The sequence below is a fragment of the Diaporthe batatas genome, assembly GCF_019321695.1.
Source record: "Diaporthe batatas strain CRI 302-4 chromosome Unknown Contig00016, whole genome shotgun sequence".
NCBI classification, from domain to species: Eukaryota; Fungi; Ascomycota; class Sordariomycetes; order Diaporthales; family Diaporthaceae; genus Diaporthe; species Diaporthe batatas.
Genome location: NW_025408563.1, coordinates 1,109,174 through 1,127,000, shown reverse-complemented (window position 1 = coordinate 1,127,000; position 17,827 = coordinate 1,109,174). Strand labels below are relative to the sequence as shown.

The following is a 17,827-nucleotide window of genomic DNA, read 5'->3' as shown; positions in this document are numbered from 1 at the left end:
GTTTGACCGAGACAGCTAGCTCTTCCAGCCCTGGACAGTGGGATTGGATTTGTAGAATGTGCTCCCTTGTGAACGTCATAGTTATGTGTCGTGGATTTGCATCGTTTTCTGAGAAAGATTCCTGCTCGAACGGACGTAGACTCAGCTTTTTCAAGGTCTGCCCGTGTCGGTCCAGAATGGCGTACAATATCTCTGGCTCCAGTGGGCCGGAAACAGAAAGCTCATCAAGGGGTTCAAATGACCTGAAGAGGGTGACGGCAATGCTGGCAAAGTCTGGTCTCTCGACGCCTTGGTCGTTGCGACGTTCTAGACGAATGCAAAGTGTCTTCAGCCGAGGGAAATGATATTTCTGAGCGATTTTCTCCATCATCTCCCCATTCAACCCTAAGTTCTCGCATCCGTAACCGCCCCCAAGGGTGAGGTGACGCAATGAACTGAAGTCTGTGTGCCTGGCCCACATCTGGAGGACATCCGGCGCCCTCCACTCCACGGCCCCGAGAAGCGACAGAGAGGTCAGGCGCCCGATAGATCCACCGGGGACAAAGCCCGGAAGGCCTCGCCATAGCTCCCGCGGGCGGCGGTGATATCTGAACGCGTTCTCCGGCGCGAGATTCATCACAACTACTTCCTTCAAGTTCGGGGCAAGACCGGCAACAAGCTCCATCATCGCCTCTTGGTTGAAGTCATCGTCTCCCTCCGAGTCTCGCCAACTGCATGCAAGCTTCACGCTGTACAGGCACGGAGATGTAGCCAAAGCCATTTCGTAAGGATACGGGTTACCCCATAGAAGTGTTCGCATTTTGAACGTGAGGTGGTAGAGTTTGCAGTGAGGGTGGTAGTCATGGAGGGCGTCAAGAAGGCTGGGCGGAAATTGATTCTGGCAGTCGTATACCAGTTCGATAAGATGCGGTATGGTTTTCATCAAACTGACGACTGGTGCCCATGCCATATCCTCCTCAGAAGACTTCTCGATAACAGGCTCATCGTAAACGACATACGGTGCAGTATGATATGGTTCTTCATCGCGCAAGATTTCGTCAACACCGGTCGACTTGAACCAGCTGTGGCGGTCTGCAGTGCGGGACGTATAGCCCTCAACTTTTGGTTTTTCAGATAAACGTAGTGCCCCTTTAATCGTGAGACAACGGACGTGGCGGGCGGACTGTGTGTGGGAGAGGGTCTTGACGAGAGCAGCAATGTCACGCTGCAACTCCTCAGGAGTGCTGATTGTGAGGTGAATGTGGTGAAAAATTGATGGAAGAGTGGCACCATGGCAAGTTTTGCTTGTCGAACCAAACGCGTAAAGACTCGGTCGATGCGAGTTGTTGAGGTGACTTGCTACCTGCTGCAATGTCTCATTTGGCAGATCATGTAGGCCCACCTTAGCGGGACCCATCGTCATGATTGACATAGCTCAGTGAAAAGAGTAGGGGATGATCTCGATGGCTCTGAGAGCCGAAATTCTGCTGTGTTGACAAAATGACAGGTGCCCAGGTGTGTTGTCAGACAGCGCACGGAATAAGAACTTATACCCAGCCTGGTGCTTACGTCATGCCTGCTCCAGGGTAACTAGGTGCTTAGGTACTTGGGCAGGCAGCCTTCTGATTCCTTCAGCGGGGCGGGCCAGGGCAATCACCCGATGTGGCCTGGCAAAGCGGCTTTGGCTCCTGGACTCCAGGTTGCGCCAATAGGTCTGCTACACACATCGGCTTATGATGTGGGGTCCAGTGAGATTTGAAGGGAAGGTGATAGGATTGGAAAAAATATGATAGAATTCAAATTTAGATGTACTGAAACACGAGAAGATGCTGCCAGAGATAGCCAAGCTTCTATCTCGGCCTATGGCCAAAAACCGCACCTCGACCGTGCCACTTTAACATCCCATTCTTATTGCCCCAGGGTGAAGTACAGTCATACAACCAACTCACCACGTCCAGTCACCGTCTAAATGATTGAGTTGACTCTGCAACAAGTCGATATGAAGCATTCTCGTCGTAAGCGAAGGCCTTTTGACCCGGTCACCGGAGCCTGCGGGTCTCTTCATCCCTCAGCATGCTCATGCTTCGGGAAGTGGCCGACCACCTGGAGTCTTGAGACCTTCTTATGGTCACGGATCATGTAGACCTGGCTTATTCTGTGCCATCTTTGAGGTTGGAAATGATCCCAAGATCCTCCGGCCACATCTTGTTTCGAGATGTCGGTCCGCCTACCTAAAACGCGGGTCTTCACCATATTCACGGGTGGAGTTCACGAGCAGAAGAGATCAATGTAGCAACGAAAGAAAAAAAAAAGATAAATAAGCCCAGCCCCTCAGCTCAACTCTCAATCAGAAACTCTTCAATCTCATCATAATCTAAACCTCATCTTTCATTCTTTATACCATCCTTAGTGGACCTAGGCAGGACCTTGGCCCTATTCCTTTCTTTTGGCTTGCTTATCTTTTCCATCACAACTGTCACTACCAATATCATCTCTACACCTTGGCAGGACCTTGGCACTTGGACTTCTTTCTTTGAATCAATATCATCCCCATTCCCCGACCAATAACTACTACAATGCGTTTCACCAACGTTCTTGTAGCATTGGGCAGTGTTGCCAGTGTTGTCAGCGCGTTCCAAGGAGTCAGTGACAGGTAAGATAGGTTCTTCCAAGTTGAGGATTGTTGATATTTCATATAAATAGACTTGATACTGATCTTTTCATCTTTTGAATAGCAGCAATCTTGAAATCGCCGACGACAATGCCTATTACGATGCAGCAACCACACTAATCCCTGTGCGACTCGATGCGCGGGCTGATAAAAAGGGAGGCAAGAAGGGACCCAAGAAGGGAGATACCACTTCCAGCAGCAAGGCCAAGGCAGCCGTTGCAACGACCACTACCACCAGTCAGGCCAAGGTAGCCGTTGCAACGACCGCTACCACCAGCACGGCCAAGGCAGCCGTTGCAACGACCGCAACCACCACTAGCGATGCAGCTACAGCCAGTGCCTGCGCCATCAAAAGGTCCCGGAGGCTTCGGTTCATGCCAAGGGCCTTTAACGAACTTGAAAAGTCCCCAAAACAGCCCGAATCAGATGGGTCTTACAACTTGTTGGAAAATCAGTGGGTCCCTGCATCGGCACTCAAGTCTGGCGATAAGGTGGCCGTCACAGACATTACCGGATGCTCTGCCGTCTTTCTCTGGAATAAGGACAATCTGCCCTCCGTCTTCCACATCTTTTGTGAGGCCGGCGCCAAAGAGGCGCCGATTATGGCCCAACGAGTGGGTGATTTGGGCCTGAAGAACACGCCAGTCGCCGTCACCATCGCAGCCAGGGACAAAGGCGAAGCAGACATAATCAAGAAGGCGGTTGAGGCCGAGTTTGGCCCAGACTGTGATCCTGATGGTAAAGGTCTGACGGATGACGACTTCGAGATCACGGTCTATGACAACAGTACCCCTCAAGGCCGTCTTCCGACTGAGGCCTTCCGATTCGACGCCGTGGCTGGAACCAGGAAAGTGACACAGAGCAAAGAGCCAAAGAAATCTAAACAATCTCGGTCATTTGCAAGCTACTTTTAGTGTACAAAGTAGGAATTTCTCACCAGCATGCTTGGTGGTGCATATCCTCATCAACAATATTCACATCTGGAGAGAACTGGTAGTATAGCTGGGCTTATACTAGAGGATAGAGTGGGAAAATGGGATTAGAGCTCCAGGCGGATAGTCCTCTCTATTTTGGGTGTTAGGTGTTGCATTTAACTTGAATATTATGATTTTCGGCGTTATTTACTGTTTATTAGCCTGCATCTGAATGTCGTCCTCTGCCATGTGATGTATTTTTGAATCAGTTCTTGCACCTGAAATACACATAAGTACGCCGGAATATTTCCAATAGTCCGCTCTCAGTTCTCACAAAAGTGCCTGAGCATGTTTCTTTAATGCAATGCACCTAATCTCCGCCCACCCGGCAAAACCTATGCGCCACCCAGGATAAATAGCAGGCACGGCATGGCCTGCCTAAATAGACCGATTTAGGGAATCATCTAAAGATATTTAACTATTAATTTGAGTAGTTTCGCTACTATCATGCAATATATAGCGCCGTCATATAGTGTCATATACCTTACGAACTACTAGTAGTTACGAAGGCCTGTCCCTGAATTCATCACCGGAAAGCACACTAACCTACGTGGATCCATGTGTTCAAATGTTATTATTATTGCATTTCTTAGACATTATAGGTGCCTTAGACATCAACTTAATATAGGAGGATAATTATGTGTACTATTTCCGTTTGCCCTAAAAATTGTATTAATCTTAAGCACAATCTCATTATAACAGCACAGACCAAATCGGGCGTGAGAGTCAGAGAACTGGTGCCAACCAGCTGTGGTAGGCTGAAGGAAAGCCGAAAGGGCAGGCAATCTTAGCACGCATAAAGGAGCCCAGCTCGCCATTAGAGCGCTGCTCCCTCAGCTAGGGGCTACATTACGTATGATTTCTTAAGCACTGTCTAGCAGTTAGAAAAGCTGGCGCTCGGGACTCACAAGACTGCCAGTGCAGCGCGGTTAACATAGCCAATCACGAAAGCGGAAGCGCTGACCGCGCGACATACTCATTGTAGGGTACAAGGCGGGGTTCGAGTTGCGGTCATCTGACTTGGAGCTCCGGGCCTTTGTCAATCTGATACTCATGTCGTCCTAGATCACCTTTTGCCTTAAACCATATCGGCACCTGCACATACGCAAACTCTTGCGCACACAAACGCCAGAATGACACAACATGGATATGACACAATCCGTAAGGCATCCAGTCGATGCCTCGATATCTTTGCACATATCATGGACAACGAGAATGCCCACCCCGCCACGTACGAGACAATTCGAGGATCCCTGGAGGATGAGTATGGACGATTCAAGCTATGGGGATCAAATATTGGCGTCTTCGCCAATGTCCATGCGTCATTGGACTTTCGTCTTCGAGAGATTCCCGACATCGCTGAAATGTTCTTGAGACAACTCGCCACCCTCGAAGAACGGCTGGAACAAGGTACTGTATATAATACTTCCCTTGTAATGTATTTCCGCAGGGATGTGGAAGCCAGCAGAGCAAGACACCAGCGCATGTAAAATTCTGTGCAATTGCAAAGCCCGGGCCACACTCAAATCACATTATTCAGTCGTCGGCTGCCATTACGTTGCTGATATTTCTTGCTATAGTACTGAATATGAGTTTGCATACAATCTCTGGAGACGAGACCACAACATATGAGCATGACGTACCACAGAATTGTCCAGAATGTGAACAATTCTTGACGTTGCCCTTCGACATGCGAAGACATCTCGAAGCTGCGCATCCAATTGACCAAAGTTTGGGTGACGAGTCTCAAGGGAATGAGATCAACACAAGGAACGTTTTCGGGAGCTGGTCCCATTCCGAATTATTGCAGTCAATACATGAGAGCCTCGACTGGCTGCATCGACTGTCAAACATGGTACGGAAGGCCAGCTTTGGCCGACAAAACAGACGCGCCAATGATTTCATGGTACGAGACGAGACTGGCAAGAAATCTGTCGAGCTTACCCAGTCACTTCAGGATGGGTTGAGACACTTGTACCAACACTACATTACTACTCACGCCGCAGGCGTTGGGGATCGACTGGCTGAGCGTCTGGTCCAGACAATGATCATGCGCCACAAACGTATCCTTTATCGGCGAGACAGACGCGAGTCGTGGAATCTGGGAGAAGGGGTTTATGCGCCTGTCACTATGGACCGTGGGGCTCAGTACATGGATAACTTGGATCTCTCCTCGGCCCCCCAGAAGACCACGACCCCCAAGAAAGTCATGCCACTCGACTTACAACGGCCAACAAAGGATACAGTAATGTCCGCCTCTCAGAATGCATCCAAGGTCACAGCCACCACCGTAGACGTCAGTATCATCCGCAAAGCCGTTCCGCAATCTCAAGTATCTAGGGCGACTTCCAATTCCTTGTATGTGGCGGACTGGGTACTGCTTCCACCGCGTCCTTCAAAAGCAAAATTAAGGAAAGAATTCATATGCGACTACTGCGGTCTTCTTCTTCAAGCCAGCCAGGCATCGAATATAAGGGTTTGGGGGTAAGAAATAGATTTGTGCGATCCATCACGCTTCAGCCTAAGATACTAACCTGAATTTATGTAGAGATCATGTCAGAAAGGATCTAGATCCTTATGTGTGTATCTTTGACGAATGTGATACACCATATGAGATATTCTCATCCAGCAGGGAGTGGTTAGCTCATATGCGCTTCCAGCACCGCATGAGATGGCATTGTTTTGCCACGACCCACGAACCATCTTTCTTCGAATCACCAGGTGCACTGGAGGACCATATGAGAGAGACACATGCTGGCCAATTCAGTGATGAGGAAATTTCCTTCTTGGCCGAGAATAGCGGTCATCCGATCAAACCGGTCATTGAGCATTGCCCCTTTTGCCAAGACATGGCCGAAAATACCGAAGCACACGTTGCCCGGCATCTCATTCAATTTGCCCTGCGATCACTACCCTGGCCCAACAATGGCTCTGACGATCACGAAATCAGCCACACTTCGCACAGTGGGCACATCGACGGGCCCGCATCCAGCTCAGAAGCAGAGAACATGGATGAAGATGAGGACGAGATGCCAGACATGAGGAAGACAGATTGGGATGCATGGGAGGAAAAGATTCAGGCCGGAATCGGCGTGTCAAACAAAGATGATGATGAGAAGCAGAATGATTCGACTTTCATATGCGAACGAGACGACGAGGTCGGACTACAAGATTTTTTGGCCCCGGACTATAATATTGCTGACGACGAACTCCTCGAACCCTTCCGACGGCGAGCAAGTCTCGCAGACGTTACCAACACATCATCTCAACAGCCCATTCCTAATAGAAAGGCAACTGTGGAACAGCTTATATTAGAAGAGAAGGAATTCGTCCGTGTCCTACAAGTGCTCGCGAAGATCTATAGGCGGACCCTATGGGATGCTCTCGCCCTTGATGAAGTCCTCCTAGAACAGCTTCACAGCAATATGGATCATCTGGCTTACTTGCATCAGGCTTTCCTAAACGACCTGATAGCAACTGTCTCCATTGGACAGTCCGTACCAGCATCCCTTCGTGCCATGCCGCAGCCCGCATCGATTGGGGAGGTCTTCTTGAACAACCTTAAAAGAATCGATCCTGTGCACCACCAGTACGCCAAGATCCATGTCAGTGCCGTACCGATGTGGAAGAGTGCCCGGAAGAAGTAAGTGCAAAGACCTTGCAACAGACCATACAAATTCCTCTCCACGATCTTCAAATCATCCAGAGTGACGGAAGGACACCGCCGATTGATATTAGAGGATTTTGCTGACTGCTATCCTCCGCAGCTTGAAGAGCCAAGACTTGATGAAGCAATGCGATCAACTTAGTCAGGACGAAATTAGTGGTGAACATCCGCACAATCAGTTCGAACAGTTGGAGGAACTTGTGAATGGAAAGCATTGGAGAGAGCATTACCAAACATGGCTGAATACACTTTCGCGACAGACACCAAACGACGATCCGGCCATGGCAGCCTTAATTTTGGCTTCAGAATATCATCGAGAGTCTGTGCTTCATTTGGGGCATATGCTGCCCTCGGAACAAAGTGGAAGCAAGGATGTCGTTTCCAAGACAATACTATACTACGACGATACAGATCTTCTCACGGACATTGGTCGAGAAGACATAGAGTTCACAAAACTCATCGACGAGTTCAACAATGATCATCTGAGACTGGAAGTACTATCTGAAGAGCTTGAGCACTACTATGACAGCGTCAAGGAGTTTCGGGACTGCTTCTACCGTTGCGTTGTGGAGATTGAGCAGTTGATGAAGATCCGTTCAAGGCCCGCACATGAACTGACCCAGAGCAAATGGGTTCGGTTCTCAACCGCATACTTCCACTCCCCTGTGGATCTGCAGGAAATTCAAGTGTCAAATGTACGTCAGCGAGAGGTTCCCTGGAGAGCACTTGAGGTGATGAGTGAAAAACAAACTAACATTCCAGCTAGACTGACAGCATCTATGAGAGCCTGCATATTCCAATCCGTGAACTTGTCTCAATACGTACAAGATCGTGGACGCACATCCTCCATCGCAAAATCCGACGCGCGGAATTTCAGAGGTGTAAGGATATCATCAATAATGGCTATACTCTGCCCGAAAATTTGGCCCTGAGCTATGGGGAGTTTGAGGCCAATGAATCTGTTCTTCGCAAAGAACTTCCCATATTACACAACGAGACATCAAGAATAATGTCTCTTGTTATCGACGGGCTTACCTCGGAGCAAGTGCGGTGGTCTGCAGCATGTACATCCACCATGCAACTCCTCACTGCGAGAACAGACGTGCCTGAGTGGGCAGATATCGTGACCGATTTCCGCCGTGGGTTCATATCTGTGGATCATCCAGCTGGAGGAATAGGACTAGTTGGATCCTCGCAGCTACCAAGTAGAGATTCACCCACCGGAGAGACTACTACAGAACTTAGAGCACCGAGTTCCCCAGGTTGGCGAAGCCCCCACGGGCGCCTGGCAATGGACCACGGCACCGAATCAGGGGAACTGACCGAAGCGGCCCAAAGCGAACACAAAAATGAGCCAGGATTATCCGCGCTTTGGTCAGCTGTATCATTGACCGAGTTCAACCTGGAAAACACAGAGCATGAAGGAGGATACCCTTATCTGTTTTACTCAGAGAAAGAAGTATGTCCCGTGCAAGCTTGCCGAACCTCTGGCTACGCCCTGACTGACAGTTTTGGTTGCAGACTTTCGACGTCATCTCTGAGCAGGGCGAACTTTGGCTGGCTCTGAGACAGAACGATTCCAATGCGGAGCCGGGCTGGATATGGAGCAAGCATTTTGTAAAGCTTTCCGATATTACATCTGGGTCGAATTTTCTACCTAAATAGTCCCTTTCTCAAGACCTGAGGTATCTTGAAATAACTAATCTCGTTTTTTCTTTTTCGTGTGCGTCCGAAGCCACACAGGTCGCCTTCATACTTAGATACAGTAGGTAGTAAACGTTCAAAGACCCAGCATTCCAAAACAACAGAATTACGATAACACTGGTAAAACTAGAATACGAATCTTTCAATAAACTAGGAAATCCTGTACTGATTTTGCTTCATGTGAAATCAAGTTGGCCTCTCTGTCTCTTATTCTTCACCTCAGGCTGGACATGTCGCTCTGATGTTTGTGCATGGAAGGGTTTAACCCTGGTGGACCAGGTGCGACCCCTCGTCTGCCAGCAGCGTGGAGCTTGGGGTGACGTACTTGGCAGCGAGGGGTCGCAGGCAGGTAAGGGTCGTGGTCACGACGTCTAGTCTCGCCAAGCAGTGTCTCACCATTATCCCATTCCTAGGAGCTTCCCACCTGGCCAGAACCCGCTTCCATTGTTTACGAAGGGACACGTCGATCATTCGAACCCCTCCTTTACTAGGCACTTACAAAACCACCGACGACGACCATGACGAGCACAGATCCGGAGCTGGCCACCAAGGCACCTGAGAGCGATGCCCAGGAAGATGTCCAGAAAGATGCTACCACCGAGACGTCGGCTGCTGCCGCCCCTTCCACCACCACCGCAGCTCCTACAGAGGAGTCGGCATCCCAACCTAAGATGTGCGATGACTGCGTGACAGACAGGCCCACCCGTTCGTCATCCTCAATGCCGGTAGAAGCCCTACCAACTCCCGAAAGCTAACGTGGGATGCCACCAGCCAGCGGCCCAGGCCCAACAGGAGAGATCAGGAAGCTGAACGACGTTGACGTGAGTCGCCTTACCTGGACCGTCCCTCAGCGACAAACAACTTGTGCTGACAGACAACCCACCCGTAGGCCTACATCTCCAAGCCGTCCGACTACCCACACGCACCCGCCCGCCTTCTCCTCCTCCTGACCGGCGGGACTGGCCTGAAGTCGACCAACAACCAGATCCAGGCCGACAGGTTCGCGAGCGAGGGCTTCGTGGTGGTGATGCCCGACCTGTTCGAGGGCGACGTCGCGCCCAACTCGGCCACGGTCGACGAGGAGCAAGCCACGCAGGGCGGCTCGTTCCTCGACAACTTCAAGATCAAGGCCGTCGAGGGCGTCAAGAGCTTCATGATCGACATGTGGCTGGCCCGCCACACCGAGGAGAAGGTCCTGCCCATCCTGCACAAGGTCATCGACGGCGCCAAGGACGAGTTCGCCGACGCTGTCAGCAACGGCGGCGGGGTCTACGCGGCGGGATACTGCTTCGGCGGGCGCTATGTCCTGCTCCTGGCTGCGGAGAGAAAGGAGCAGGCTGGTGGCGCCGGGCTGCTGGGTGGTGCGCAGAAGCCTGCGGATGAGGAGGCTGGGCCCAAGACTACCGGGCCGTATATCAAGGCTGGCGCGCTGGCGCATGCGACGCTGGTGGCACGGGATGACTTTGAGGGGCTCAAGGCTCCTCTTAGCTTTGTGTGTGTTGAGAATGATCCTCTCTTCCCGGATGATGTACGCACGGCGGGCGAGGACGCCATGTCAAAGGCCAATGTTGATCACGAGGTCCAGGTCTACCCCGGGGTCCCACATGGTAAGTCTTATGGTTTGCGAACACACGGAGCCAACACAGACGCTGACCTATTTACGAAGGATTCGCTGTTGTCGGGGACTACGAAGATGCCACCATCAAGACCGCGCAGGGCACAGCTTTTGACCAGATGCTGAAGTGGCTGAAGGACCACTGAGGTCGATATCGCCTTGTCCTCGTTGAGGTCGACGGGGAGGTGTTACGGCGTTTTCAGGTGTTTGGCCGACAACCAAGAATTTCTCGTGTCTTCTGAGCTCATTGCATAGTTTTAGGAAGCCTTCTCGGGTGAATATACCTCTCGTCGCGGTTCGTGCAGCCAAACATGCGCAGTTCTCTGCGGTGATGTGATCCCAGCTGCTGTCGGTAGCAGCAGTACGAGGTCGTCAACAACTCTCAGCCATACGTTCACAAGCCTTGCCGTCACTAACTTGTAGCAATATATTTGCAATTTTCACGGGACCCAGAAAAGCTGGCCGAGAAAACCACACCCAATGAGGGTACAGTAGACAGCACTATGTTCATGACAGGGAACCGCTGATCTCTCGACCCGAGCCACGTCTCTCTGCTATCACCCACAGCACCCTTATGCGGTGCAGGATAAGGGGCCGCGCCGAACTGACAGAAAATCCGGTTGGCTCTAAGGCAGCCGAAACGCAATGCCAGATCTAGGGCTCTACGACATGCTGGATCTCGCAGGCCCGCCTGCAAGTTTCGCGGGAGCGAGCGAGGCTCCCCTCGCTGAGCTGTCCTCCTTGCGACTGTCACATGCGAGCCTGGGCTGCCCCGTGACGATCACCGTTGACCTTTTGGGGCCCAGGCCCGGCCCTTGGTTCCACGCAATGCAAGAGGCAAGCAAACAAAAACAAAGCAACACGGCCACGACAGCATCACGCCATGCCATGTTCAGCTGATCGGGACTTTTTGCTGTCTTCTTCTCTTGGGGCTAGATTGGTCTTTCTAATATCAGGCCGGTACCGACAACGTACGATATTCTACTACCACTACTGCTACGCGGGTATGGTTGAGGGAACCTCAGCGATGGGACCGCACCGGAATACTCGACACACATATAAGGGTGGTGGTGGGGGAGGGGGGGTCGTTGGCTTCTAGCCCTGCCTTCCGAGCTAGGCCCTGGAGCACACACATCCACACACCCACACGCACAGCCCTCGTATCTGCGTCTGGCGCGGTAGCAGCCGTCTGAAGTCGCGGAGGGAGGAGACACAGATGTTGGGCCTTCCCGAGGCGCACACTGATACACAGGTACCGATTACTCGCTGCTTAGACTCGATCAAGCCCAAACCCAACCCAAACTTGGGATGGAGACTGGCACAGCGCTAGTCTACCCATCACCGTCCAGTGTCTGTGTTGTGGTACGGTTACTGGCCTGAAAAGATGCGTGTGTGGGCGCGGGCGTGGGCGTGGGCGTGGGCGTGGGCGAGGGTGATGTGTACCTGTTTTCCCAGTACTCAGTAAGTACCGGTAAACAATTCCTCTTCCGATTTGAAAGTGAACCGTTTCCACTCCCATCAATTGGAGTTGGCCACCCCCATCGCGCCGGTGTTGTGGACGGATATGCGAGACACACACACACACACACACAGAGAGAGAGGGAGAGAGAGAGTTAGATCTCCTCCCCACTTTCAACTTACCCCATCTCAAGAGTTCCCTCCACCCCTCCCATCCTCTACTGTCTTCGCCCCAGCTGGTTACACGCCGTCGGGTTTCGAGCTGTGCTCCCCTCCCGTGCGACGGGAGGTCGCAGGTCCCGCCGTCCCCCAGCGCTGGAGACGCAACGCACGCACGAGCCGGGCGCAGCAGGGAGCGAGGGGGCCCAAGGGATGCTGTACTCGAAACAAGGACGGGGCCCGCTGGGAAACCCTCACAGCGCCCTCTGCGCCCTTCTCTCGTCGTGCACACGGTCTTCGTCGTCGTGATTGTTGTTGTTGTTGTTGCTGCTGCTGTGTGCTCTGGTGGGACAGCATTCGCCCGCCCCGGGCCCAGAGCCCTTGCTAGCCCCAGCCCAGCCTTCCCCGGTGGCCGTTGGTGGTGGTGGGACTAAGCATGGGATGGGGGGGGGGGGGCCAAGGGGCCTGCCTGGCTGGTGTAGGGTCGGCTATGCCCTCTGCGCAAAGCTCAGCTGGGGTATGTGTGTGTGTATACGGTGTGGCCTCGGGGGACGTGTGGTTGTTCCTCAATCTGGACGCGTGAAACACCATTTGACAAGTATCTCTGCTTGCGGACGTATGCAAGAAGGGATTGATATCGTCCGGTCAAGGGGGGCAAGTAGGTGTCAGCACTGCCTGATGCACTTTTTTCCTGCAGCCCGGGGGTGGGACCCTTTGGGAGGAGGGGAGGGGAGGGAGTGGTTGGGGGGACACATGGTCGTACGGGGGGGTGTGCGACAGTGGGTTGGGCGAGTTGGACTGGGTGAGACCCGTTAATCTATCCGTGCGACCCGGGAGGCAAAGTCGGGAGATCATGGCTGGACGGGCGGAGGGGGTGGAGGGTGGGAGTTGAGGAGGAGTAGCTTGCACGGCTTCGAGCGCGGCGTCAGGGCTGGTCACCAGAGTAGAGTGGTGGTGGTCAGTTGCCAATTGAGTTGTTTGAAAATGGTGACACTCTCCGTTCAATCGTCGAGGACAGTATGTATGTACTGTATCTACATTCGTGGCTTGTCACTCGGGGTGCGCAATCATCGATGAAGCCGAGATTCCCGTGGAAAAGTCCAGTATGAGTGTTTATGCGTGTATCTCCCTGGCGTGGGGATAACTACTGCTTTACCTTGACCAATGCGGGTAGGAGAACCAAAGGGTCAGTCATATCATCTAGAAGATACTCAATATTCCAAAAGCAAACGAGTCGGTAGCCTTCAGCCGGACCACAACGCCAGTTATTTTCTTCCTGGCCCAAAAGCACACAGGGGACCGACCATGCCACAAGAAATCATTCCATGCCTCCGTCCTTCCTTCCATGCAAGAGCCCGTGTCCCAAAACGCCACCGGTGACCCGTCCGACCGTTCCCCGTGAACAAGAAGCTGGTATGCGATGCGCATGCGATGCGAGAGAGTGCGTCCATGCGGCCTGCCCCCTTTCTCCCGTCTATACGTACACCACGGTCCAGAATATGTATGTATGTACGTATGTATGCATCATGCTGTGTCCCTGACACCAGCGGGGAGCAGCCCTGGGGGACCTACATATCTGCCCTTTTATCAGATAGACAGGATTCCTTCCACACACCTACCCACGCACAGCCTGTCACGGTACACAGAGGCCCCCCCCCGTAGATGACAACATCATCGTCGGGGACGCCTCCCCCGCAGCAAACATTTCTTTGCTTTACACCGCCGAGAAGGCATCTCCACCCGAAAGTGGCTGTCCTTCTGGCTGGCTGGCTGGGCACCTTCTCGTGATGCGCCGGTGGCCCCGTCATCTTCATGGCGCCGCCTTGGAGAAGGCGCCGTAGACACTGGGCTGTTTCCTGGGGGCGACCTTGAGGTTTGCAAACCGCGCCTCGGGCAGGCGGCGGCCGGCCTTGACGCTCTCGAGGACCCTACTTTCTTCTGTTAGGACTTTTGTCTCGGGCGTGAGAATAGGCCATGGCTCAGGGGACAGGTACAATGGGGAACCATCCCCAATATCAAACACAAGGGGTGGATGGAGTTCACAACCAGCAGACAAGACTTACCACTCGACACCCACGTATTTCACGCCGCAGCCCCCGACCCGGCGTATCTCCTTCTCCAGCTTCCCGCCGGCCAGCCCGCCGCCCGCGCCGGTGTTGGGCCCCGAGGGCTTGCCCAGGATGACGTGGGTGACCTGCCTCCTCCCGAGGTGTATCGACATGCGCGCGCCGTTCTGGGCGAGGAGGTGCCTGAGCTTGTGGTCTGAGATGTGTGGGTGCGTGCTCCCGTTGACGTAGATGCAGAGGCCATCGAATATCTTCCTGCTGCTGCTGCTTGGACCCTCTGTCTTTGCCGATGCCTCGTGCTCCATAGGGGGTTGGCCCATAGGGACAACATCTTGGTGTCGTGGAGACGTTGGGGGCTTCTCTCCCGCCGTCATGCTGGTGTCCCCATCCTTCACTCCCCGGCTGCTGCTGCTGCTGCTGCTCCCCTGGTTCATGGTCCCAGGCTTCCTCAGCATGTCCACGACGCTGTTGGCGGCCCTCGCCCTGACCTCCTTGGGGATGAGGACCCCCAGCTGCTCGTCATAGTCCTCGGAGCCGGCGCCCACGCGGTCGGACAGCCGGGGGCCGCCCGAGTGGCCGGCCTGGAGCTGGTTCTGCAGCTTCCAGGTGCGGTTCTCCCTCCAGCCCTGGGGGCCTCTGGTCTCGGCGCGCTGGTGGCCCAGGGCCACCGAGTTCCACGGGTCGAAGTTGCGGCCGTGCTTGGGCTCGGCTGCCTTGGGGAGGGTTGGCTTCGGCGGGGGTGGCATTGTTTTGTTTGCGTAGATGGTGCTCTCTGATCACGGTCGCTCCGATCTCATGGCATGGAGCGTTCAAGTCGTTCGCACAGGCAAGATGGTTGGGATCTCGAGATGTCAATGGCCTCAGGCTCGCCTTTGTTGTTGGCTGCTATGGTGACGCCACGCCGCTTCCTTCCCGCGCGTCCTAGTGGCGCCGCTTTCGAGGGGCCATCTCCCGCGCCGCCGTCCCGCGTCGCGAAATCACATGAGCAAATCTCACTCATCTAATCTCACTGCTCAGTCACTCACTCACTCACTCACTCTCACGACCGCCATCATTCTCACTCACTCACTCACTCATTTTCCTCAATCACTCACAACTCATCGGCCTCATATTTCATGCTGACAAATATATTCTCCCACCACGACTCGTAATGAGTGCAACATCGCCAGCCTCATGAGCAGGGGAGGTCCTTCGTTCGTGCGGTCGAGTTATGCCTCCCTCTCGGCAAGCCGTCCGAAATGAAACGGAAACCCCCCTCTATTTCACACGGATCCCCGTCGCAAACTGTCACCACTTTTTTTTTATGGTTCTATTCCGCTTCCAGACCGAGCTTGAGAGGGCAGACTCAGAAAAGAAGCTCAGGCCTCTCCGTCTTGTGTAGCATCGCTTGCCGATGATCACGGCGTCGAAACACGCCCTGCAAGGCATATGCACAGTTGACATCGACATGGCTTGGGGTGTGTGCTGGCAGGCTGGGGCTGCGAACTGGGGCTTGGGGGGGGGCCCTACCCCGTACAGCCTGCCAGCAGCACATCGCAGCACATCACAGCACAGCAGGGCACACAAGCACTCAGGCCACCACGGGATGTCTCAGTCACAAGCCAGCAGGTTTCTTTGCTTTGCTTTTCCCTGGCTCAGAGCCGGAACATGAGCCTAGGCCTGAGTCCACCTGAGTCCGATTGATGAAAATGGGGCCCGGCTTGTCTAACTGAGGACAAGAGGGATGGGCGGATGAGTCGATGGATGGTTGGTTGGAGGGACCCACCAACACCAGCAGCAGCAGCAGCAGGCAGTGGCAAGGCAGAGCAGGCCAAAGAACCCAGGAACCCGGGACTGCCCAGAAGCATATCTGCGAACCCGCATCTCCATCTGATTACACACCCGCCCTCAAGGTTCGGTCGTCCAGCATGCTGCACCGTCAATCATACATCCACCCGTATGTGTTTGTCGTGTGGTGGTGCCTCTGCTCTGCCCTGGCTGGGAGCACGACGGCAGTTGCGGGCTCAGTGAGGCCCAGCAGCCCGCGGTGGAAGTTGGTTAATCCACCAAGGTTTCCCAACAACATCAGACCAGACACGACCGGGCTCGCCAGGCTGGACCAGAACACATCAATCACACCGGATAGGATGGGTCCATCGGCATCACACAAGACAGGGTCCAGGGGCGAGGGGAGGGGGTGCAGTGCACTGCACCCTCCAGAGCCACCACTGCTACTGCTTGCTATTGTATTGTGTATACCCCCCCCAGGCTGCCAGGGCCACCAAGAGGGCCAAGGAGGGGGATACTCCCGATCATACCACAGCGTCAGTGTGGTCCTGTTCCACGATTCTGGTTGCAGGCCGACCCCTCGTCCCGTCCCAGCCCAGACTGATCTCCCGCACCCCTCCCGGAGGCGGCGTCATGCACAGCGGGAAGGCAACTCAGAGAGAAGGGAAGTGGGAGGGATGTGCATATGTGGGAGGTTGTTTCGAGGGGGTGCGCATTGTTGCCGCGCCGCTGCACCTGCGCACGCACGCTGCTGTCGTATTCAAGGCTGTCTGATCCGACAAGTGATGATCGCAGAAACAGACATACCGGGCATGGCATGGCATGGCATGGCACTGCACTGCTGGCCGGGACTGGGCCTCGAGCAGACGCAGCAGAAGCAGCGGCAGCGGCAGCACAAGCGGGCAGCAAGCAATCAAGCAAGCAAGCAAGCAACTCGGTTGCGCCTCCAGCCCGCGCCCGCCATCCCAGCCCAACACGTTTTTCCCTTCCTCCTGCTTCCCGTCATCCACAGCAGCGCGGGTGGGCGAGGCGAGGCGAGGCAATGTAAGGCAATGTAAGGCAAGGCAGGGTAATAAACCAGCGGCTCCCCCTTCCCCATGGTTCCGTGCCCGAGCCCCTGCTTTTTGTTGCGCCTGCTGCCTTTTTCTCGTGCTCGCTCAACCTGCTGCTTTCGGCACGAGGGCGAGCGCACACGAGGGGGCCAAGAGACGGGCAGACGGGCAAGACGAGGACTCGGGGGTCTCAAATCCCACCCACACGCGGCACGGACGACGGCCAATGTCGCCTTTCTCTCCCCACTACCGAGATGCCGGGCTGCGTGGGCAGCAGCATGGACGGGCATGTTCGCGCATGATCCGTCAAGTTGATCATGCCTTTTTGCCTTTTGCCATTTGCCTTCCGGCGTGGATTGGACGTGCAGCCGGGACTTAGTTGGGAAATAAACGGCAGCTCTCCCACGGCGGCGCGGGCTTGCCACTCACTCACTCACTCACTCACTGCATTGGCCCTGGCCCTGGCCCTGCCCTGCCCTGCCCTGGCCTGTCACGACCATGCCGACATGCCCATCCATCTCTCTTGCCTGGCTGCTGCAGCGCTGCCTGCTCCTCCCCCAGTCCCAGTTCCGTGCGGCACCCCGGTGGTTCATGCACGTCGTTGCAGGACAGAAAAGCCTACCGGACCCTGCCCTGTCTGTCTGTCTGTCTGTCAGTTGGTCAAGTCACCCCTCGCCGTCCAGCCCCTTCCCACCACCCCAAAAAGAAGCAACAG

The 17,827-nt window shown here is 54.2% G+C and overlaps 4 protein-coding genes across 4 annotated transcripts; 3 read left to right on the top strand and 1 right to left on the bottom strand.

Annotated features, from left to right (window-relative positions):
• Positions 1-2,555: 2,555 nt before the first annotated feature.
• KVR01_011609 (uncharacterized protein) lies at positions 2,556-3,564 on the top strand (the record flags this gene model as incomplete). Its single annotated transcript, XM_044787726.1, has 2 exons — positions 2,556-2,632; positions 2,715-3,564. The coding sequence occupies 2 exons, from the start codon at positions 2,556-2,558 to the stop codon at positions 3,562-3,564; spliced, it is 927 nt and encodes a 308-aa protein (XP_044639318.1).
• A 1,104-nt stretch (positions 3,565-4,668) lies between these two features.
• On the top strand, positions 4,669-8,176 carry KVR01_011706 (uncharacterized protein; the record flags this gene model as incomplete). The annotated part of the gene is made up of 5 exons (XM_044793145.1): positions 4,669-5,034; positions 5,205-6,108; positions 6,173-7,267; positions 7,392-7,986; positions 8,120-8,176. The coding sequence occupies exons 1-5, from the start codon at positions 4,758-4,760 to the stop codon at positions 8,174-8,176; spliced, it is 2,928 nt and encodes a 975-aa protein (XP_044639415.1). The 5' UTR covers positions 4,669-4,757.
• Positions 8,177-9,353: 1,177 nt separating this feature from the next.
• Positions 9,354-11,082, top strand: KVR01_011510 (uncharacterized protein). The gene is made up of 4 exons (XM_044782933.1): positions 9,354-9,700; positions 9,767-9,816; positions 9,885-10,602; positions 10,662-11,082. Exons 1-4 carry the CDS (start codon positions 9,514-9,516, stop codon positions 10,754-10,756), a joined length of 1,050 nt encoding a protein of 349 aa, XP_044639219.1. The 5' UTR covers positions 9,354-9,513; the 3' UTR covers positions 10,757-11,082.
• Positions 11,083-13,475: 2,393 nt separating this feature from the next.
• On the bottom strand, positions 13,476-17,827 carry KVR01_011739 (uncharacterized protein). Its single transcript, XM_044791853.1, has 2 exons — positions 14,291-17,827; positions 13,476-14,155 (listed from the first exon to the last, which is right to left on the bottom strand). The coding sequence occupies exons 1-2, from the start codon at positions 15,037-15,039 to the stop codon at positions 14,038-14,040; spliced, it is 867 nt and encodes a 288-aa protein (XP_044639448.1). The 5' UTR covers positions 15,040-17,827; the 3' UTR covers positions 13,476-14,037.

Bases quoted from the DNA above. Each gene is read 5' to 3' on its own strand.
- KVR01_011739 (XM_044791853.1), bottom strand. From the start codon at position 15,039: ATGCCACCCCCGCCGAAGCCAACCCTCCCCAAGGCAGCCGAGCCCAAG. The intron at 14,156-14,290 runs GTAAGTCTTGTC...AGAAGAAAGTAG, and splicing joins AAATACGTGGGTGTCGAGTG to GGTCCTCGAGAGCGTCAAGG.
- KVR01_011510 (XM_044782933.1), top strand. From the start codon at position 9,514: ATGACGAGCACAGATCCGGAGCTGGCCACCAAGGCACCTGAGAGCGAT. The intron at 9,701-9,766 runs GTTCGTCATCCT...GGATGCCACCAG, and splicing joins CGTGACAGACAGGCCCACCC to CCAGCGGCCCAGGCCCAACA. The intron at 9,817-9,884 runs GTGAGTCGCCTT...ACCCACCCGTAG, and splicing joins GGAAGCTGAACGACGTTGAC to GCCTACATCTCCAAGCCGTC.